Here is a 22,298-nt window from a genome sequence, read left to right on the forward strand (position 1 = left end):
CCCAAGTCCCCAGGCAGTGATGGCAGCCCTTCCCATGAACCAGCTGAAGGGGCACAGCTTGCCTGCCCGGCTACGGGAAGGGCAGAGCGGGGCATTCCCTCCTCCCACACACGTGGGACCAGCGGCGACTGGGGACACGTCTGTCCCTCGGGGCCGTGGGTGCTCAGGCCAGGAGGTGCAGCGTGCAGCCCAGCCCGCACACTGCCCTGCAGCTGAGGACCCGAACCCTCCTGACCCAACCCTGGCTCCTCTAGGATTCATCCAAGCTGGCGTCATCCCTCGCCGCTGGCTGGAAGAATAAAAATCCCCAGATGGGACTTTGATGTAGGAGCAGCCGCAGCAACCTCCAGCTCCCCAGCTCACATACCGGAGGATCTTTCTGAGCCTAAAACAAGCAGCAAAACATGCGTTACTCAAGTCTTTTTATCCCTTTTATTGAAAGAGAGCTTCCAATATTTACATATCCAACATTTATACTTCAGAATTGCACTTGATTGGTTACACTGAGATTATGAAGTATAATTATGTACAACTCAATTACAAACACAGCAGATAAGCCCTCTTCAACAGTAAATTTTGGTGACCCCACCCGTACGCTATGTCACAGCATTCAGAGTTCCTTCCATTTGGTTGCGGGGAGATCATTTCAAGCTGATCCCAGATCAGGTGTTAAATCATTTGGAAAAACCATTCTGGACTATGCAGTAGGACCAATTGTGTTGGGATTAAAATAACAAAACAGAACACAACACTAAGCTACGAGGCTTTACATTTCTGTTTTGTTTATCTAGTCAACCTCCTGGCTTATGGTAAGAGATATATAAAAATAACCAACAATCGGCAAGTGCCTGTTCTGCAAGACTGGCTTCCGAAAACAGCATCTCACGGTACCCCAGTGACAGCTGAGCAGGATAGTGCTCTGATGGGAAGGGAGAACTTTGCGGGTCTATATGGAACAAGACTAACGCGTTGATGGAAATGGCTATTTGTTGTTTTCTCTCTAATTAGATGCATGTTCCTGTTAACAAGAAAGCACTGGTGAAAATGCAGAAACCAAAAGTATGTAGTAGACGCATTTTGAATGCTTCCTGTTCCCAACTGCACATCATGACAAGCTCACAGATGGGTCATTTACCACCGCATCAGACAAAACCCCAAACCTCAAAATCTTGCTTTATCAGCAGCTAAAAGTCCTAGCATCTCAAGCGGGATTCAGGCAATAGCTGAATACTAGTTTAAATCCTGCCACAGTTTTGTTTCCCTTATAAATAGGATTCCCAGGAAGCCTTCAAATCTTTACTTCATTTTACAAGATGCTACATACCTCTTTAGCTTATTAAATGAGCATTTAGCAAGGCTGAGTTAAAACTAGGAAAGGACACCAACACCACGATGTGGCTTTTCTATCAGCCAAACAAATCAAGACACACTTTTGCCTGTGTCTTTGGTTTAGACAAGGTGAGTGAGGTCCCATCATCTGAGCTGTCCTCGTGGCACCACCAAAGCCTGAATCCAGCTGGGGACAGCACGCTCCCTCCCTTACCTCTACCCCTCCTCACAAAGCGTCGGTCTCTTCTCCCAAGGGACAAGCGATGGGATGAGAGGGAACGGCCTCAAGCTGCGCCAGGGCAGGTTTGGGTTGGATATTAGGAAAAACTTCTTCACCGAAAGGGCAGTCAGGCCCTGGCCCAGGCTGCCCGGGGAAGTGATCGAGTCCCCATCCCTGGAGGGATTTAAAAGCCGGGTAGATGTGGTGCTTAGGGCCACGGGTTAGGGGTGGCTTTGGCAGTGCTGGGTTAACAGTTTGACTTGATGACCTTAAAGGTCTTTTCCAACCTAAACGATTCTGTGATTCTACGTGCACCTGTGCCTACTTTGGGGGCAGCGGCAGAGCAACAGTTGCCCTGCGCGGCCGGAGCAGCCCTGCCGCCAGCGGAGCAAGGGGCCGGAAAACCCGCTTTTCCTCCCCAGCATCACAGCAGCCCCTGGGGCTAAGCTGGGTTCAGGGTGCACAGCACCACCTGAAAAAGCCTTTTAAGTGCAAATTCAGACAGCCGTTCCCTGCCATCAGTCACCCCAGGCAGGCGGCATTTGAGCAGAAAGTGAAAAGGTTCACACACAGCAACTTTCTGATGCTTGGTGGCATCTGCCGAGACACCTGCAAGTTCTGCATTTGGCCCGGACGCCACCTGCCTGCGGATGAGCTCCGCTGCCCCCCAATGCCCACGCAGCTGGGTTCCTCCCGGGGCTTTCAGCCACCGAAAGCTTCAGCACTTCTACAGAAGCGTTGAGTCACTGCAGGGAGAGGAAGGGCGTTACCACAAGATACTCGCAGAAAAGCCTCGACATGATACGGAGATAGCGCCAGGGCAGAGGCCTTCAGCTGAAGTTTAAAACTAATTTTAGTACATACAGGAAGAGTCAGAATAGTAGGTCTTTGTATTAAGGCATTTAGATTTTTTTCTCTCCGGTAAAATGACTGATCTGTAAGGATTGTTATTTGCACAACGGCTCAGACTTGCCTTGAAGCAATAACTACAACCATGCTTTCATATGAACACTTTCAATGCTTTCAGTACCCACAGATAATACTTGACTTATGCATCCTATTTGTATCAAACTTATTTTTTTCAAGCATATATCACACACATGAAGACATTCACCGTTAATCCTCTCGGCAGCCGGAGCATGTCCCACCTCAGGACACTTAAGAAACCCCTGAATCCTGATCAGGACGAGGCACAACACGACCTTAGTGGGGCTGAAAAGCTGAACATGTGGAGGTAACCAAAGCTCACGATTTCCTTGAGTCTACTCTTGCAGCGCGAAGGTCTTTGGCATCATTGTGACTTAACATGGGGACAACCGCATTTGATTTGATAGATGACCCTGCCAATTGCAGGGGGGATGGACTAGATGACCTTTAGAGGTCCCTTCCATCCCAAAGCATTCTATGATTCTGTGATTTCTGAACAGCGTTCTCAGCTGAGTGGCAAAGAGCCGCCCAGCCCAGTGCCATGCATGAGCTGCTGTGTCCAACACAACGCGCAGCTGCAGCCAATGCGCAAGTGCTTCGCGAGCAGCGGCGGGGAGCATCTGGGCTTCATCATCCAAGGTCAGCTGGTTGCAGATTCAGGGCCAATTTCACAGGAGGGAAAAGCAGAGCACAGCGCGATCAAGTCCAACACGTCTACAAGTGCCACCTTGCTGTTCTCATTCCCTAATCTAGATGTTCATAACCAGCATTGCCAGGAGGAGGGGGAAGAGTCCTACAAGAGACAAATAAGAAGTCTTCACTCCAAACATATTCAACTATCTTTTCCCTCCCTGGTCCCCTTTACCTTCCCTCCACCTTTTCACAGCATGATCTTAAAGCAACAACAATACAAATCTGACGACAGACTGTAGTGGAAGGCTTTTAAGCTTATTTCAAGCAGAACACGCAGGAGACAATAATATAAAGATAGGCAAGAGCACGGTACAGGGGTTCAGGAATATGTATTACTTACCAACGATGATCACGTTCGCTCCACCTGGAAAGGAAGCGAGCCAAAACATGAAACTCGGGACCCATTCAGCACAGTAATTCATCAAACTACACAACATGCAGTATCCCAAATCAGAGCCGATGCACATTAAGATACTTCCAGCAACACACGGAACGGGACCCCTGCACAGCCCAGCTCCACAGACGTTTATCTGTTAAAACACCGACGTATCTACCAGGATACTAGCCACTAGCATGTGAGTCCATGCCGCAACCTAACCATGCTCTTTTGGCACTAGATTTTAACTGAAGCTGTTTCAGGAAGCATCTAAGGCTTACTCCTTAGCAGAATTATCTGATTTGAGGATTCACAGAGGAGGGAAAAAATAGGCATTCTGAAGACAGAGAGGAGGCAGCAAGACAGACACAGGAGATAGTCACCTCTGCATTCAGGAGTAGGCTTACTCCAGACTCCATGGTATTGATGATCTGCTTCACAGCGAACAGAGGCTGCTCCAGCAAGGGTGAAGCCATGCTTGCATTTATAAACTACAGTGGAGCCTTGGACATAGTTGGTGCCCTTTGTGCCATTGTGCATCCCATTGTCAATCGTGGGGGGCTCTTCGCAGAGAATACTGGGGACCTGTCCTACAGGAGGGACATCAGCAAGAGTGTCTGAGTACTTCTCCTAACTGAAAAGGTGAAGAGGTGTATGGGGAGAAGGAGGTACAGCCAAACGCCATGCATCTAGCAGCAACTGAAAACACGTCAAGCTTTCTTGCTTGGTACTGGACCTCAGTGACTGCCCGTTAGCCCCAACTCCAGGATCTCACCCCATGACATAAGCCACAGAAGTGCCTAATCAGGCTAGAAGAAATGTTCCACCCATTTCTAGCTTCACGTAACACGATACACTGACTTCGTAACACCTGATTTCAGCATTACACCAAATCAAGTGGACAAAGTTCTAACATCCAATTATCTTTGTCTTTCCCTGGTAACTAGAGAAAGAAAACTTTCCTCCTGTGACTGTTTTTTTCTGTAATTTCTGCTCTTCCCTTGCTCCTTCCACTTTGTCAGCATAATTTCTGAATTCATAGTATCACAGAATGGTTGGGGTTGGAAGGGACCTTAAAGATCATCTGGTTCCAACCCCCCTGCCATGGGCAGAGACACCTTCCACTAGACCAGGCTGCTCAAAGCCCCATCCGACCTGGCCTTGAACACTGCCAGGGAGGGGGCATCCACAATGATTGTTGAGACAACTGTATGAGAATATTGCACCTAAGGCCTCACAGCACGAGTTAGTATTGAAATAATGAATTTTACAATTGATTAAGAAGCGCAAGTAAGAGCAGCCCAAGCCCACCAGCAAAGGCAGCTACACCAGCGCAGTCCCAACTATTATCTTAATGGCTCTGTGCAGGTTTTTCCCCTCTTACTTTCACAGTATGGAGGTGCTGTATCCCAATCAACTCCATTTCCTGATACCACACATTTGGCAGAAGATGGTTCCTTTAATTTAAAGCTAAAGAAAGAGAAGTTTAGTACTTTCCAGAAGACAACACAGAAAGGGTTCTTCCCCCGCCTCCCCACCGCTGCATGCAGGCAAGTTGTTAACCAGAAGTTGCCCCTGCTATGAAATGGGATCTGGCCACATCAAAGCCACTAAATAAGGGCACTAATATGAGCCGAACTGAAGCAGTTCACTGCATTACCAAGCACATGCGTGTTGCCACATGCTCATCTCACTGAAGACATAATATACGGTTTCACTGGAGACTTGCACTGGGAAACCAGGGAGGGAGGGAGGTGGTGGATGTTACTGCCTGTGATCCCTGTCTTCTGACCCCCGAGTCGGTCCCTTTTAAGCAGCGATCCACTCACCCAGGATGACAGGTGAACGTCACAACTGCCTCAAACAGGAAATTGTCTCCAATCACATCCCCGTTCTTGATCTTGGGAGCAGCACATTGCTGTCCTAGAGGAAAAGAAAGCAGCATGGGAATTACTTCAAACCCAGAGATGGGCATGACCCAAATTTCAGAGTAATGTCTCAAGCATGTACAAATCGCTCATACAGTCAGTCAAGACAGGAGAGGAACAGAGATACTCACGTATACAGAAATCTGGGTCTGCAGACCACGTTGCATTGCTCAGACAAGTGACAACAGAGGATTTTCCATGTGCTGCAGTATAACCCGGTTTACACCGATACCTCAGCTCAGTTCCAGCAAGAGAGCGGTCACCCACCGCCGTTTCGCCCTCAGCGAAAGGGAAGTGTGGGGCAGGGCCACAGTAGACTAACAATTGGAGACAAAACCAAGGTTAGCTACAGAAGAGCACCCAAAGGGTCTGCAATAACAACAGCGAACTGCATGTTTTGGAGCACCCGCCATTTTAACCTGTCTGACTGTCAGTGTCTGGGATACAGTTCGCATCCAACCCATTTAGCAAACAACAACATATATCACAGTTTGCTTAACCAGAGAAAAGATGGAGATCGCGTAGCATCTCTGCATCAGAGATGCTTCTTCACTGACCACCAATGCAACGTGCAGGACCAGCTGAGCTCAGAAGCCAAACATCCCCAGCATGTCTGGAAGCTGGTGAAGCAAACCTGTCACGTGTAGTTTTATCTCTTCTTTCAGTGTGCTTTTGGATCCGTTGCGGTTCACAAATAAATAGCTTCAGGTCTAAATATATTATTGGCCTGGGCTGCCACGCTGAGGACCCAAGCCAGCATGCTCTGAGAGGGCATGGCTACAAGTGCACGAGGTTTGGAAGCTGATCTGCTCAACAGCTCTTAACCCTGCTTCAGTCCTATTGCTCAAGGAAATAAATTTGTTTGTACTCACTTGGGTCACATGTTGGCAGAGGCGGCTTCCAGGTACTGTCTGCTTCACAAGTAACTAGGCTACTACCGTTCAATAAATGACCAGGATTACACTGAAAGGTCACCGTATTTTTATACGCGTGCACAGTGCCAAAGCCAGACAACCTTTTCCCATTTTTCACTTCTGGATTTTTACAGCTGACCACTGGAAGTGAAGATAAGACAATAAGAATATGTATTAGAAGAAGGAAAAGCCCTGCAGTGACACCAGAGGCATTACACGAGAAGCTTACTAAGAGAACTGCCATCCTTTCACTCTGGGAAGCAGGTCCCCAGTGGGGTGCAATCACTCCATGGACAGCGGTGTCATTAAGCACCTGCACACGCGAGAGCTTCATTTTTCATTTGCAGGAAGCCCTGGGCAGGGAGAGGGAGGCTTTCTGTGCGCTGAAGAGGCCATTAAACCAAGCCCTGCCTCTGACCACAACTTGAGAGATCACTGCATTAAGCTTTCTGGGAATCATTTTAGACTCAAATCAACCTCCTCATGTTTGGCAGCCCATTGGGAAAGTACAGATCGGGAGAGGGATGAGAAACAAAGCCAAAAGAATAAGGAGAGAAAGAAAACATTTACCTTTGCATTCAGGGGCTGGACTGCTCCATTTTCCCATGATGTTATCATCTGTCGTACAGTCAATCATGTTATTTCCAATAAGAGTAAAACCTTCCTTACAGTAGTAAGTTACAGCCATGCCAACGGTGAATTCGCTGTCCCTGTTGCTGAACTGCCCGTTCATGATCTCAGGAGGTGGTAAACAGTGAATAACTGCGTGGGAAAGCAACAGCAAGAAAATGCAAGAACGTTTCTATCGAATATGAAACTCAAGTCTAACTACTTAAAAAAACAAACAAACAAACAAACAACAGCAAACACCCCCCCCCCCCAAAAAAAAAACCAACCCAAATAAAAAAATAATAAAAGCCAAAGAAAAAACAGGGAAACAGCTTCCTACCTTCCTTGTGCTAATGAGGACGAGGCCAGAATACCTGCTATAGCAGCAAACCATCTAAACTATCAGCAGCCGAGGGGCAGGCCCATCCCACAGGATGCTAAAAAAAGCCCAAATAGCACCAACGCAACTCTTGGAATTTATTTCCCCTTTGAAAATTGAGATGTTGGATGTGCAGTCATTTCTGAAGGCATCCCAGTCCTGGTCAAGCCCAGCTCTTGATAAACCATTCAGCAATGGTTGCCTGATAGAAAACACAACCCGAGCGATGCAACGTCCGCACCAGCCCGACAGAAATCTTGCTGTGTGCCTGTGCTGGGCAATACCAACAAACAGCCTGGGGAGCTGCTTTTCTCACCGATCTGACTACAGAGCTGCTGCCAACATCCACAGATCCTCCTTGGTATTTCATTTTCATTCCCAGCTCCACCGAGAATGCTTGTTTGGGGGAGAGGTAAGGAGTCAGTCTCATTAAAGGCTAATATAATTTGTATTAGGTGCCAAGAAGAGAGTATCCACCTGCCGTTCCCCAAACTACCAGCTATATTGTAATATCTTCGACGAAGAGATGTACACAAAACATTTAAGATCTCCTTACTGTCACAGCGTGGAATGCTATCCCAAGTAACTTCATTGCCTCTAAGTATACATTGTACAGACAGCTTCCCAACTAATCGGTACCTAAGAAAAGAGAAGGTTGAATGTCTTTGAAAAAAGTGAAAAAAACTTGGGAAATTCAGAAAGTTGCACCGTTTCTAGTGGTATTCTCTGGAGGAGCTGAACCCTAGGGGAAAGGCAGCTAGCCTTCCTATAAAATACAGTTTTCTCAATACCCAAAGAAATGCAATATATGATGCAGTTAGAGGAAATTTAATACTTGCAGCAGGTGGATAAAAGCTCACAGGAGCGCGAGCAAGACGGCATCCCCACCCTGAGTCTGTTCAGCCCTGCGCTGTGCCGTGGTAGATCCAAATAGCGACTTATTTTCTGAGCAGAGCTAGGTGTCACTGACATACCCTAACCGCTCGCTTTCCCGCTCGCCCCGCTCCCGGCATCCCCAGGCCACCTCAGCCCTCTTTTCCCGAGACCCCTTAGCTAAGACATGCACAGCCGGACCCATCGCACAACAGTGAACGCTGAATTACTAACCAGCACCAACAGGAAAGGAACAAAATTCTTTGCAAAGCAGCTGAAAAGCAATCTGCAAAGACGACACTCTCGTGCCCAGGCGATAATCTGTGTTAACAGCAAGAGCAGGAGAGAGCCTGACCCCCACGGCTCCCCACTCCGAACACCTCCCGCCGTGCCTGTGCTTGCCAAGGTAACAGCCCCCAGATATTAAAAGCCTCCGAGTGTCCCGCAGGCGCTGTCTCCCAGCCTCAGCTCCGTCGACTCACCAGGAGCCTGGGTCAGCGCGAGCTTACCCCATGTCACAGCTGAAGCTTATCGTCGCCCCGAACAGGAGGTCCGTCGTGTAGTTAATGTTGCCATTCGTGATTTCTGGGAGACCGCACGATTTTCCTGGGAGGGCAAGCGATCAGCATTAGCTTTATTTTATAGCATGATGGTGAAACACAGGTGACAGTACTGTTCAGTGTCATTACAGACCTAACTTCCCTCATGAGCAAGTACCAGCACTTTCAGAAAAGACAGAAGATCCACATTAACTTCTGATGAACTGAAAGTTAAAACACAAATAAAAAGCCAATAAAACCACAAATAAAGCTAAGGACAAATAAAAAAAGCCAAGGTTTATATGCTTAATGAGAAAGGAAACTGAGAGCAGTGGGCTGAGGGCAGAGGTCCCGGTCTGTAGGGAAACAGCACGAAGGAGAAGGGGATGGGGGGACGCGCTGACCACCCCAGGGCCAGTACAGGTGATTACCATGGGGACAACAGACTCCCACGGCCTTTTCCGCGCTGTACCTTGTTTCTCTGCAAATATATTATAGTATTTACGCTGTATCACCAGATGGTAGAGTAATTAGAAAGGGCAGAGATCATCTCTCAGAGATTAATGTTTCTAAGCGGAAAGGGCAACCCCAGGCAGGCACGCAGGGCGAGCGCTTGTTCTCAACTGCGCTAAAACCAGTGACCCGGGGAGCATCCTTCCCAAGGGCGCCAAACCGCCCGTGGGGTCTGGGGTGCAGCAGGGGACGTGTCCCCCCCCCCCCGCCCCGATCCCAGGAGCCCCGAGGGGGGAACCCACCGATGCAGAAGTTGGGGTTCACCTCCGACCAGCTGGAGTTGGAGTGGCAGATGACCACGGGGGACTTGCCACTGGCCATCCTGTACCCCGGCCGGCACCTGTAGATCAGCTTGGTCCCCACGGCGTAGGAATCCATCAGGGGCGCGGGGGGCTCCGCGAAGGCAAGCCTCGGCGGCGGCCCGCACCCACCTGCGGGCAGGGGGAGGATGATGGCGGGTTGGGGCTCGCCTTAGCCCTTCCCCCCGCCGCCCGGGCGCCCTTTCCCACGCGGCCCCGTCCCCGCCGAGCCCCATCCCCACGCAGCCCCGCTCACCCCAGGCGCCGGGCAGCGCCGGCAGCGCCAGCAGCACCGCGCAGAGCCAGCGCAGCGCCATGGCTGCTCCCGGTGCCGGTGCCGGTGCCGGTACCGCTCCCGCGATGCGCAGCGGCGCGGCCTTTTCCGGGGCGGGCGGGGCCGGGGCCGGGGCCGGGCCCTGCCCGGACTCTGCGTCACGGCAGCAGCACGGCCGCGTTGTTTTTGTGGATTTGGTTTGCTTGGTTTTTTTCCAGGTCGCGGAGGGAAGCGGGGGCTTTGGCTCCGCCGGGTCCCGGGGCGGTGCTCCCCGCGGCGGGCAGCCGCGCCGCCGCTCCCACGGTCCTTTCCCCGGCGCGGCCGCTTCCTCCGCTGTCGGCTATGAAATGATGCCGCTTAACAGCCGAGAAACGGCAAAACACAGGCGGCTGGCGCTGGGGTGAGGTCTCTCTCCCGTATTTCCCCCGTGGCCTCTCCTGCCCGGCTCCTCGCAGGGCTGAGCGCTCCCGACACGGTAAATCCCGACAGGATTTTACCTGAGGGTTGAGTAACCCAGCACGCAATCCGCATGACTTCTAAGGAATGCTGTAAGCGGATGGGAGTGTCTGCCTTGGGAGGGTTGCTTGGCCTTGATGGGTCCACCCCATTGCCCTGCCCTTGGTCCTCCGCCGAGGCCACCCCAGGCTCTCCCTTGAAGAGCACTTGTCCTGCTGCCACGCCACGTTGCACCGTGCCTACACCTTCTCGTCATTGCACCGCTCCCTCTGCGTCAGCTAGGCGAGGCTTCGGGCACGCCGGAGGTACCGCTCGGCACCCCTGCACAGCCCTTGCTGCCTCCAGCCCCGTGTGCGAAGGGATGATGGACGGGGACAGCAAGGGATGGCAGCCAGGGCACGGGGCAGCGCAGGTGCTCAGGTGGCCCCTGCCTCTCCCTCTCGTCCCAGCAATATCAGGATTGCAGCCGTCAGCACAAGCCCACAGAAACGTCCCGCGCCCCAGTTTGATAACAAATACAACAGCAGAATCAGAAACAAACACAACAGCAGAATCAGATAACTGTGTGGCACCTTTCTGCCCTGCCCATATCACTGCCTGTCTTTTGCCAGAACACCAAGAAGTTCAACCTCTTGGCAAACACCAGTGAAACAGAAAGGCAATTTTTACAGCTTCTGTATTATCACTATGAATTTTGCACCCATGTCAAAACAAAACAAGGAGTACAAGCCCTCAAACGCCAAGCAGGGAGAAGTTAGTTTAATCCTCTGAACTCCTTGCTGGAGCTGCAGCCGGGTTTTTTGGGTAGAGAATATGACCGGTGCAGGAATACTCGGGTCGTCCGAGGGAAGGTTATACCTGGAGAGGGGCACGCACCTGCCCCAAGGCTGCCCTGGTACCGCCCGGGGTGGCAACGGGCCCCGCTCCAGCAGCGGCACCTCGCCTGCGTCATCGCAGTTCCCAGGAAAGGCCCGGCACGCTGCTGGGGACAGCGGCGCAACCTCAGCAGCAGCAATTACCCGAGCAGCTGATTACATCCGCCAAACAATGAGACTGCAAAACGATTTCAAGGGCTCTATGAGAAGGTTTGATTAATAAATAAATAAATAAATAAAAAGCCAGGGTACTAGTATTACTTATTTTATATTCCTTTTTCTTACAAACAGCTTTACTATAAATACTGCAATTTGCATACTTGTATCTGCACACTAGTAAAGGAACCTCAGTAAAAAAGTCACTTAAAAAAATACGAGTAAATCTTGCAAAATTGTGCAAAGAAGGTGTTTACTACGAAATTATTTTCCTAGTGGAAAGAAACGTTTACTGAATTTTTAAAGCCTCACTTTAAGAGTTGCAAAAATATTTTTTTTCATACTGACACAAACAAAAAAGTAGGCACTGAGCCAACACGGAGCTGACTTTGAAGTATGTTTGATTTTCCGGCTTCTTTACAAAGAAATTCTTGAGTGTGGAGTCAAACGTTTGATTTCAGGTTGCCTTCCTGCACTTAGAACTTCATCCCGACAAGGTGAGGAGTTAGCGTAGCAACTCCCCCTTCTCTCCAACCGGCTTTGTGCCGCTAAGGATGCCACAGCCATCGGCATTTATCCTGCAACAGGGAAACAAGCAGTTAATCGGGGTTAGCTGCTGCATGCTGCAGACCCTTGGCTTTGGCAGGAGTGACCTTTGCAGACTCTGGTTCATGGCACCTTAGCCCCGAGCTGCGGTGACCCGAAGGACGTTTTGGGTGCCCCCGCGCAGGTCCCTACCGTCGGGTGCCTGGTGCCGGCGCTGGCACAGGTGCGCGTGGGTGGGCGCCGCGCAGACGGGGCAGACGTGGCAGCCGGGGCTGCGGTGGGGGACGAGGTGAGCCAGGGTCCCCTCCCCGGCCAGGGGACACACGGGGCAGCCCGCCGTGTCGCTGTGGACAAGGGAGAGGTGCAGCCGGTCGGCGCAGGGAGGGCAGACGGGACCCTGTGGGCTGTGGAGAGAGAGCCAAAGGTGAGCCCTGGCGGGTTTATGTCGGGAACTGCTCCTCGCCAAGCCACACCACACAGGCTCTGGCACCTACAAAAGCTAGTTTCAGCAACAATTTCAAAGATACTAACTTTTTAAACCCAAACAAGTAGTGACTCACAAGTGCAGAACTGAAATGGCTCCTCCAGGGTTAGGGCTAATAGCAAGTGGAACAAGCACTCGCAGGAACAGCATGAAATAAATGGCTGGTAAAAAGAAGTTCATACTTACAAAAGCGAAAGCAGGCGGATGCACACATCAAACCATGTTTACTTTAACCGAAAGTTTATTTGACTTTGCCTCTGTCAGTGACAGAGGAAGCTTTGTGGGCCTGAGAGAGCTCAAGACTCCCACGGGCAGGTGCCAAAAAATAAACTGAGCAACAAGATCACCTCGCTCAGCTCGTCGCTGCTCTGCCCCAAACAAACTAACCGTGCCTAGAGGTGGAAAAAGCACTTGGCAGCGACGTGAACAGAAGGCCCATGCTGCAGGGTCTCTCACAGCACTCAGGCTCTTTTGCTGCTTAATAAAAGACAAAGCTCCATCCCAGGCCAAAGAAGACACGAGGCCGAGCAAAGTGAGGACACCTGAGGAGCACAACCTGACTCAGAGACGCCCAAGGAAACCACACAAGAGTTGTCCAAATAACCATCACACCAGCTTCACCTCTCTTTGCTCGCAAGCAGACACCACACATTTACCCCGATACCGAGCTATAAGCAAGCAGAACCAACATTTACCCCCCCCCATCATTTTTTTATTTTAAGTTACATGGTTAACTCTCAGGTTTGAGGACGCTCGGCGCACACCGCGGTGCCCGCTGCGGAGAGGAGCTGCCTGCACCGGCCGCACCGCACTCACCCCTTGTCCTGCCGGCGGGGCTCCCCCGGCCGCTCCCCAGGCGCCGCAGGACGGCTTTCGCACTGGCCAAGGTGGGCGCGCAGCCAGTTCTCACAGGTGGGACAGACGTGATGGTTGCTGTGGAGAAGCACCGCTGAGGACATGCATCGAGTCTCCCTCGGGAAACTCAAAAATCACCCGTGAAGCTGGGCACCTCCAGCTTCCCTGGTGCTGAGGAACCGTTCCAAGCTGGATGAAAACCTGGAATTAGCTCTAGCACAAACCTCCCCCACTTTGCTAAAATGTGTGGGATGTTTCTATGTCTGTTCTGAAACACACTGCTTCGTAAATCCATACTCTCCTTCTAGCTAGCCCCCCACTTCCCAACCTCACCCCACCAAACCTGCAAACCCAGTTAGGCTCCAGTTCAGCGTTTCTCTCCCAGAGCAGAGAGGGGGAGCGGAGAGGGCAGCTCCGTGCCAGCCCTGCATGCCGAGCGCTGCGGCGAGCACCCGGGCATCGCGGTGTACGGTGCGACTGCCAGAGCGCAACACGAGCGAGGAAATAGGAGAAACACCTGCACGTGCTGAATGCTTTTTAAAAGCACGGAAAGAACAAAGCACAAAAATTGTCCAGAGCGCCTTTGTGTTAGGGGGGAAAAAAGCAGAGAGATTAGCATTTTAAAAGGAATGAAATGCTGTATTACTCAGCACGGTATCGAGACAGGAAAGAAGTGGGAACAAACAAGGAGGTGCAGAATACCCTTATTTTCTCCTCAGATTGAATAAATACAGGTCTACTCTACTCTGAAATGATTTTTATTCAAGCCCACCATGGCACCTGTGTATTTTTAAGTGGAAGACAGACCTTTCGTGGTCCATGGGCGGCTCTGCCTCACTCTGCTCCAGAACAGCTTCTGCTGTGCCGTCACCCTGCACATCTGCAGCTTTGGCAGGAGAGCTGAGGGCAGAGAAAGGGAGAGAAGACAACCTGAACCCACCTGGATGCATGGCTTTCCCAGAACAACTATTGCCCTGCGGAACCACTTTTTTCTAAATAGCAAGTACTTTCTGCTGCTAAAACTGAACTTAAAGGAAGCAAAGGAATTCAAGCTGCAAAACCTGCTCTATCCATGGATAGATGCTTTCTCCCCCACGAGAAGCACCCCTTTCTTCCTCTTTCACTTTACACGGACCCGTGCAAGGGGAGCAGGAGCAAGCGCCCAGTCGGCCGCGGTACCTCGTGCCTGCAGGGCTTCGGCTCTCCCCACTGCCGATGCTGGAGACCGAGTAGGTGCGCGGTGTGCCGGGCTGGGCGCGCAGCCAGTCCTCGCAGGTGGCGCAGCCGTGGCACGCGGGCTCGGCGCAGGGGGCCAGGGCAGCGTGCAGCCGCTCTTCGCAGGTGGGACACACGTGGCAACTTGTCGTGTGGCTGCAGACAAGAAAGACAGGGGGAACCCCTCCTGCTGAGCCCCGAGAGCAGCCGGCGAACACCAAACCCTCCCATGAAGCAGCCGTCGCCTCTTCGGCGAGCGGCGTGTTCATCGCAGAGGCAGAGGTGTTGGCATTTTAGAGTCAAAAACTGCATAAAGATGTGCCGTAGCGGTGTGGTCAGGCACGGCAAGGTTTGTAGCTAGGAATAACACCGCTGAGCTCTGTGGGTATAGTCGGAAGAGTGGCACAAGCTTTTGGGCAGATGAACAAGCAAACCTACCAAAAATAGGAATGCCACGGCACGGGCTGCTTCTCACCATCTGTAATCTTGGGTTGCATCGGTGCATCCCTTCCCTTCACCTCGCCCTTTTGGAAATGCATATTATAAGAGCTGAAGAGAAAGGAGAAAATTCATAGAATAAAAAGCAACTTAGCAACATGGAAAGATAGTACTAACCATGCACGTATATACTGAAGGTAATTACTATCACTCAGAGCTTAAGAGAAAATACCCAGTTATCCTTAGGGAAAGTTATGATTCATGAGGGGCAGCTTAGGCTCACTTACTGCTTTTTCTTGCCTTTCCGTCTTGTGATGATCCCAGCTAGAATTCCCAGGGCTACTAGGAGAACTAACAACAAAGAAGCAAAAAAAAAAAAAAAACAAACCCAAAATAAACAACAAATTTGGTGTGTAATTTAAGTGAAATACTGCAGTTTGGTAAAAGACTGGCAGCAAAATTCTCCGCTCTGGGGCTGCTGTCACCACCCAGAGGCTCCCTCTCAGCCAGAATAATGCAAAACCCCTCCTGGGCCTCGGGACGCAGAGCACAGAAACCACGGCTAAGTGTGGTGCCGTGCTCATTTCTTAAGGGTGGGATCCTCGTTTATTTAGTGCTTTTATAGACAGTCTCCTGTTTCTTTTGCATTTTAAACATACGCACCGGTTTTAGTACTTGATCTCTTTTGCAACAAGGATGTTCCAAGCTTCACTGATCTCTTACCTTTCAGTGTCGGCCAAGGCATTTTAAAGCAACTTTATCAATTAAAGAGTGACAGGGCATACAGTTGGCTTCTTTGTCTGCTTTCATTTCATCCTCAATTGATGTAATGTTTTCTACTAAGACGCAGACAATCCGTCCAGTTGCTTGCAATGCTGCTGCATTACCCAACAGCAGAGAAACCCCTGAATCCTGACCAGAGACACTCAGGACTAGGGGGAGTGAAAGGAGTAAACCAAAACCACCCACTCCAGGAATTTAATAGCAAATAACAGCTTTGGGTTAGGAAAGTATATTTTCAATTTTAAACTACTTACCAATGCAAGCAGGGATGAGGATAGTTGCTAGAGAAGAAAATAATGAAGTTGATGTTAAAAAAATGAAGCCAACAATGCTGATAACTAAACAGGGAAGTTCCTTAATCTATGCCCACAGAACAGTATTACTCAAACCCAGTTAACCTTAACACTGCTGAGAAGACAAAATACTACAAAACAATCTGTCATTCCCTACTACACACATCATTACGCTCTTCTCGAGTCCCTCGCCCCACCGCTCTCCACTGACGGAGCTGAGGTCCATAGCTCCAGGCCACCTCCACCCTCAGCAACGTCCAAATACAGCCAAGATAACACCAGTGCTTTCTACTGAGATGCTCAGCTGCACGGAGGGAGACGCAAGCATGAAAAATCCTACTCCGTAGCATGTCAGCTAAGGAGTCACTCAGCTGGGAGCAGAGAGAAAAGGGGGTCAGACCAGGGAATAAGCCTGTGTGAACCCCTTAGAAACTGGAAGATGGACCCGCCAAAAGAAATGAAGAAGGCAGAGTGAGAGCAGAAATCCCACCGCACGTGGAGTCACAGGCACCCAACATGGGCGCAATTATAGCAATTAAAATGACCCTGAGGCAGAAAGCCTCTCCTGAACTCTTACCCAGCCAGTAAGGATTCTCTGCTGTCTTCTCTTCCAAGGGTTCAGTTTGGTTTGTCGCTGCCGTAGTGCTAACTGTAGAGAGAAAAAAATAAAGGAAAACCACTCAAAATTATATTTTAGACAATTCTCCATTTATACATAATACATAAAATCCTTCAGTGAGGAGTAAATGGAGCGTGGGCAGGTGGCCTCTGACCTGTGCATCTGTGGCTATGACAGCGAGAACAGTGGCAGAGTGACTCAGGGACCTCAGTGACACTACACGCCTTACGGACAGCGGGGCGCCTGCTGTCCCACTTGGCTTTATTGCCCAAGTGTTGTTAGACACTAGATATAAATCCATTCCGAGATTTAGTCCATCAGCTTTGCAGTTACTGATGCACTTAACACATTGTTTATTAAAATTCTGCCTGTTCCTCTTGAAGGGAAAAACATAAAACCGTGTACGACTGTGCTCACGTTGTTCTTCAGCACAGCTTGGCACCTTGCAAAGCACAGACTTGCTAACCATCACCGCTGCACAGGGATGCTGCTCCCTTGGAAACAAACCCCACGGGAACGCCCGTCCAGACTGGGGTCCTTCCCTTTCTGAGAGAAGGGAATTTGGACCAATGAACTGCACAGCAAGAAAAACTACCCAAGAACAGGACGATTATCCAGCAACGCTCACCCCTGCATTCGGGAGGAGACCCGCTCCAGACACCATCGATGCTGTTCTCCGTTGTACAACGAAGAGTTTCATTTCCCACGAGCTGGAGCCCAGGGTCACACGTGTACATCACAACCGAGCTGTACATGAACTCCTTTGTACTGCTGCTGTTGTGCTTCCCATCGGGAATAGCTGGAGGCGGAGGGCAAAAAATAGCTGGGGGAGAAAAAGAAAAGAGTTCGGGAGGTGACCCCTGGGATGCTCTTCCCCATGGTGTGAAGAGAGGAAAACCCAAGGGCTGCTTGCACACAGGCTCGCATTGCACCAGTCGCAGGAGCAGGGGGCCGAAACGGGAGCCCTGGCCACCCTCTCGGCGCACAGTTACTTTGCGGTGCCTCCCAGCCTGCTGTCCTGCGTACACAGGGGCAGCGGCAGCCCGCAGGGACACCAAGGCCACCAGGTTGCTCGTTTAGGTTGGTCTTTCACGTGCAGAAGGCACCAGCGATGCTCCTGGCCAGTCCCTGCTTTCATCGCACCAGCTGGCTCCTTTCCAGAGACGCTCACCTGACTTCATTTAGTAAAATCAACACATGATTCAGTATTTCTGAGTTGGAACATTTGGTATTTCCAGTCAAGCACTGGACAACTTCACTTACCCTGACAAGCTGGAATATGACTCCAGGCAACTTCATCTCCCATTAGGTAACAGTGGATGAGAGGTGACTCTCCCTTTAATGTGTACCTGCGGGGTAAAAGGCACAGCAACAAATCAGTTTGTTGTCACCAACCAAGAACATGTCACCCCAGACAGGTGCCGAGGACTTGACAGGCAGAGCCCCTTGTCCCAGCTCGCACACCAGTGACTCTGGCCAGGAGACTGGGATGCAGTGGGCACCTGTCTTCACACTCACCCCGGGTCACAAACTACATCTGCTTCTGCATTGAGCATATAATTGTTTGTAACAACTTTGCCATGTTCTGGATTTGCTGGAACGCCACAAGATTTCACTAAAAAAGAATAAGATTATCCTTAGGACACTACAAGGATGGGGAAAAAACCCACAGACATGCTTTTCATAACAGTATAGCAACGTCAAACCAGGCATCTGATAGTAGTTCGTGCGAAACGTCATTAAAAAAAAGCAATCCTAAAATACAAATCAGATGCGGCACGCAGAAGACAGCGCCGCGGGTGCGGCCGTGGGAGGATGTTGGAGAAAACGAAACGACATGGAGACACTCACTCTGACATAGCTTGGGAACCTCTGACCACGTCAAATTGTCAAGACAAGTGCTGGTGGGGAGCTGGTCTGTGGTGTTCTCATAGCCTGGGCGACAAACGTACTTCACCGTGATATTAACAGGATAAAAATTCTGCGTTTCATCTTCTTCTGATACTTTAGCAAAATGCACACGCACGGGGCTGGGACAGCTACCTAGCGACAACAAAGACAACCAAAGCGTACAGTTAGAGAGCAAAAATAACAATATTTTTCATTCAACTATGTATAAACATAAATCCAGGTGGTAATGCACAAGCCTCCCTAAGAATGTGGATACCGCAAATATTTTAAGAAGGTGATCGGCAATTTGTGTAATTCAACATCCCTAGATGACTATTTAACGGAAGAAGATTTTAAATGTTAAAATTTGCCCTCTTACAATCATTCACAAGCGCAGTGCCTACCTCCCTCACCAGTTCCACGGCTGAAGCGTTTGAGGCGGGGAAGCGCAGTGGAGGTTTGCAAATCCCCAAAGCCAAACCTTCCCCCTTAGTTAACTCTTGTGTCAGCAGTCAGCTCTGCCAGCGCTTCGCCGCTCTAGTCCTGCCCCTCCTTCCTCTGTTTCCCAGGCCAGCCATCTATTTTTATTAACACACAAGCTCCAGCCCATGGCTCCAACGGACTCAGCAGGGTTAGGAAAAAGGGGCAGTAAGAGATTTTCTGACAAGCAACTGCATCTTGTGTCACTTGGGATGGGGAAACCCTCGAAACAGCAATTGCTAAAGCCGTAAATGTTTGCACAAGCAGCGTGCGTGTCTAAGCAACTCGTTTCAGAGAAAGCGAAATACTTACGACCGCAAAACTCGGGGAGGTTGGACCACTGGGAGTTTCCGAGGCACTGTATCGTATCTAATAGCGTGGGGCGTTTCATATAACCGGTAAGGCATCTGTACGTTACTTTGAAGCCGACTTTGAAGCTTTCCTCGTGTTTAATATCCTCTGGGGGCTCCGCGTGGCTTATATCTGGCAACGGCCCACAGTCACCTGTAGCAAAATAAAGCCGGACTTAGTGGGGCTTCTACTACAGCTCCCCGAGCAGGGCACGGCACAAACGCCCACGCGCATCCGAATCCGCAGGGGAGCGCGGCACACGCACCCACGGCACCCACGACACCCACGGCACCCACGGCACCCACCCACCGCGGAGCACAGGCCCGGGGTGACGGGGCTCAGCGCCCCCCCGCCCTCCATCACCCCATCCCCCCCGTGGGCTCACCCCACGCCGCGGGCGGCAGCAGCAGCAGCAGGAGCAGCAGCGGCAGCAGCGGCGCGGGCAGGAGCCGGCGGCGCTGCCCGGAGCCCATGGCTGCCTCGGGGCGCCGGGAGCCGGGGGCGGGCAGCCGGGCAGGGCGGGGAGAGGAGGGGGAGCGGGGCCACTCCCGGAGCCGCAGGGTGGGGAAGGGTTTGCTCAAGAGCACCCGTGGGTGCTGCCCGCAGCCCTGGGCCGGCAGCAGCACCCTCGGCTGGGGGCCGGGCAGCCAAAAGCAGCGCCGCGCCCCTGGGTCCGACCCCCGCCGCTCCGGTCCCTCCCTGCGACCTCGGCGCTGGGAAATTTTCTGATGGAAGTCCGAGCTGCGGCTGGCAGCGGAAGCGGGTGTGGAGCAGGCGGTGCTCCTCGCGTCTGCTCCAAGAGGCATGCTTGGCAGCCAGAGGAATGCAGCGGGGCTCTCCTCCAAATCGTTTCTCTGCACCTTCCAGTAAAGACACCCCTCTCTCCAAAGCTATCAAGTCCCGAAGGAAAAGAGAAAAAACCGCAAAAAAGCAGCATGTGGGTCTTGCCAGCTCCAGCTGTGAAGCCTGCAGCACGCCCCGAAGCTGGGAGGGGTAGGGAAGGTCCCGTTCATCCCCCGGCACTGGCTCTGCTGCCTGCGGGGATGAGAGCTGCATCTTCATCGGGTGCCTCCTGCCCTCTCCGGCAGCATCTGGCCCAAGGCTGCCCCCAGGGAGCCCAGCCCAGCGCAGCTCGGCGACACCAGCCCCCCGCCAGGCCCCCCAAACCGTCTTCAAACGTCACCTGCCTGTCCCTGGGAAGCGGCCTCCGCGGAGAGGTTTTTCTGCAAGAAGAGAGGGCTTTTCTCCAGCCCAAGGGGTGCATGGGAGACCAGCGGGCTGTAAATCAGCCTCACTTTGAAGCTGCTACTTGAGGTGCTTCTGTTAACACCTATGCACAAAACAAGGCAGTGGAGATACCAGCATTTCCACTGTAACTCTCCCAGTTAGACACAAAACTCTGAACGAGATGCTGCGCTGCCCACGGAGGCTCAGGGACGTCCTCGGGCCCTGCCAGGCACCCGAGCAGTTTGCCTCAGCTCCGTGCCCGCCTGGGAAAGCAGAGCTGCTCTGGGATCCCTGCCCGCAGGGCTTGCGGGAAGAGCCGAAGGAAAGGTTGTGGCTGTATCGGCTGCTCCGTCCCGCTCTGCTGAGCAGCGCTGCCGGTGAGGGGGCATGTGTCACCCCACCCGAGGAAAGGGCAGCCAGCAGCAGCCTGCCTGCCCGCCTGCGCCTTCCTGCCTGCCCGCCTGCGCCTTCCTGCCTGCCCGCCTGCGCCTTCCTGCCTGCACCTTCCTGCCTGCCTTTGTTATTCAGGAAACAGCAAAGTTTCCACCGAGAAGCTCAAAGTTACCAAAGTTACCTTTTTTTTTTTTTTATTTTACATCAGAAGAGCAACCTGCTGTAGTTTCAACTCAGTGAAATCCCCTTGCTAACAGAGTTCAGATTAATGCCTTGAACCAGGCTGCTTTTCTACCTGAGGCCGCGCAGGAGGCATCCGTACCTGCCACAACCATCAGGCTCAGACCAGCCCGTCCCTCTGCCTCTCTGCCACCCACGCTTGCTGTCCCATTTTGCCCTGTATTGCCCCAGTAACCAACCGAGCACCAAAACCTCCCACGCAGGAGCTGCCCCAGCAGCTGAGCCCTGCGATAGCGGGTCTGCGCCTGCTCAGCTGGCGCCGCCGAGGGCGACTTGCTTTATCATGCTCTGACATCCCTCCCCCGTGCTGCAGGGATCAGGCCAAGCAGATGGTGACGGCAGAAGTGAACGCACGTACAGAGGGGAGCCTGACCCGTGCTGCTCTACGCACCCACGCTGCCAGGCTCGGACTGGAACAACATGAGATTTCCAGCAAAACCAGCCAGCAAAAAGCGGGGTTGAGCTGCCAGGGTTGCTCTTGGCTTTCCACGGAAACACACCCTCGGCTCCCTGCCCGCTCCCGCACGCTCCTGCCACCCCCGGGCAGGGCAGCAGCTGGGGACGTCGCTCACAGCGCCCAAAGCCGTTCTGGGACCGAGCCCCTGGGTCTGCCTGGGCTGAGCCGGGGAGCCGCAGCGGAGGGGCTGCAGAGCTCGGCACCGGGACGCCTAAATAGGATTAAGGGCAGGTATGCATCGCTCCAGCTTTCTTTTTCAGACCGCTTACTAGAAACATTCACATTCCCAAACATTACTGCATGGATTTTCTTCCTTTTTTTTTTTTTTTTTTTTTTTTAAACCAAGTTAAATTTACATAGGAGGCCATTTAGAAAATAAATGACTAAGAGTGCTGATAAAGGACTGATTGAACAGCAAGTCTGACCATTACCAAGATACCTCTAAAAGCTGGTACCTTCCTGGAAAAAGCATAAAATATGAAAAGCGAACAGCAGGCAGGCAGCTGAATTCCCAGGCTATCCTTTACAAACAATTACCATTTATTACTAAATGTAAATAAAAACCCAGAAAGGCACCTAAATATAAGGCAATTAGTGTTCTGTATAGGACAAAGATGGTAAGCGGCCAACAACATCAACCTGACGTTTCCAGTTTCTCTGCTGCAGT

The 22,298-nt window shown here is 51.6% G+C and overlaps 2 protein-coding genes across 6 annotated transcripts; both read right to left on the minus strand.

The window, feature by feature from the left end:
• Nucleotides 1-413: 413 nt before the first annotated feature.
• LOC104013186 (C4b-binding protein alpha chain) lies at nucleotides 414-10,207 on the minus strand. Of its 2 annotated transcripts, XM_087761754.1 has the most exons (12): nucleotides 9,856-10,207; nucleotides 9,543-9,731; nucleotides 8,758-8,854; nucleotides 7,932-8,014; nucleotides 6,958-7,149; nucleotides 6,346-6,528; nucleotides 5,605-5,790; nucleotides 5,375-5,468; nucleotides 4,930-5,015; nucleotides 3,929-4,135; nucleotides 3,510-3,533; nucleotides 414-3,269 (listed from the first exon to the last, which is right to left on the minus strand). In XM_087761754.1, the coding sequence occupies exons 1-12, from the start codon at nucleotides 9,914-9,916 to the stop codon at nucleotides 3,226-3,228; spliced, it is 1,446 nt and encodes a 481-aa protein (XP_087617880.1). In that variant the 5' UTR covers nucleotides 9,917-10,207; the 3' UTR covers nucleotides 414-3,225. The 2 variants fall into 2 exon arrangements, with proteins under 2 accessions (XP_087617880.1, XP_087617879.1); XM_087761753.1 differs by lacking the exon at nucleotides 3,929-4,135 and having other exon boundaries at nucleotides 9,856-10,011.
• A 1,246-nt stretch (nucleotides 10,208-11,453) lies between these two features.
• On the minus strand, nucleotides 11,454-21,297 carry LOC148055262 (uncharacterized). Of its 4 annotated transcripts, none has more exons than XM_087761736.1 (16): nucleotides 21,230-21,297; nucleotides 20,498-20,644; nucleotides 19,276-19,467; nucleotides 18,445-18,636; nucleotides 18,112-18,208; nucleotides 17,857-17,942; nucleotides 17,222-17,416; nucleotides 16,552-16,623; nucleotides 15,936-15,962; nucleotides 15,186-15,249; nucleotides 14,899-15,009; nucleotides 14,425-14,616; nucleotides 14,053-14,145; nucleotides 13,207-13,323; nucleotides 12,099-12,310; nucleotides 11,454-11,938 (listed from the first exon to the last, which is right to left on the minus strand). In XM_087761736.1, exons 1-16 carry the CDS (start codon nucleotides 21,267-21,269, stop codon nucleotides 11,934-11,936), a joined length of 1,842 nt encoding a protein of 613 aa, XP_087617862.1. In that variant the 5' UTR covers nucleotides 21,270-21,297; the 3' UTR covers nucleotides 11,454-11,933. The 4 variants fall into 4 exon arrangements, with proteins under 4 accessions (XP_087617862.1, XP_087617863.1, XP_087617864.1 ...); XM_087761737.1 differs by having other exon boundaries at nucleotides 21,257-21,284; XM_087761738.1 differs by lacking the exon at nucleotides 21,230-21,297 and having other exon boundaries at nucleotides 20,502-21,097.
• Between the last annotated feature and the right edge of the window lie 1,001 nt (nucleotides 21,298-22,298).

Source organism: Nipponia nippon, unplaced genomic scaffold, assembly GCF_047370975.1.
Source record: "Nipponia nippon isolate SJK-2023a ecotype South Korea unplaced genomic scaffold, ASM4737097v1 scaffold_25, whole genome shotgun sequence".
Taxonomy (NCBI): domain Eukaryota; kingdom Metazoa; phylum Chordata; class Aves; order Pelecaniformes; family Threskiornithidae; genus Nipponia; species Nipponia nippon.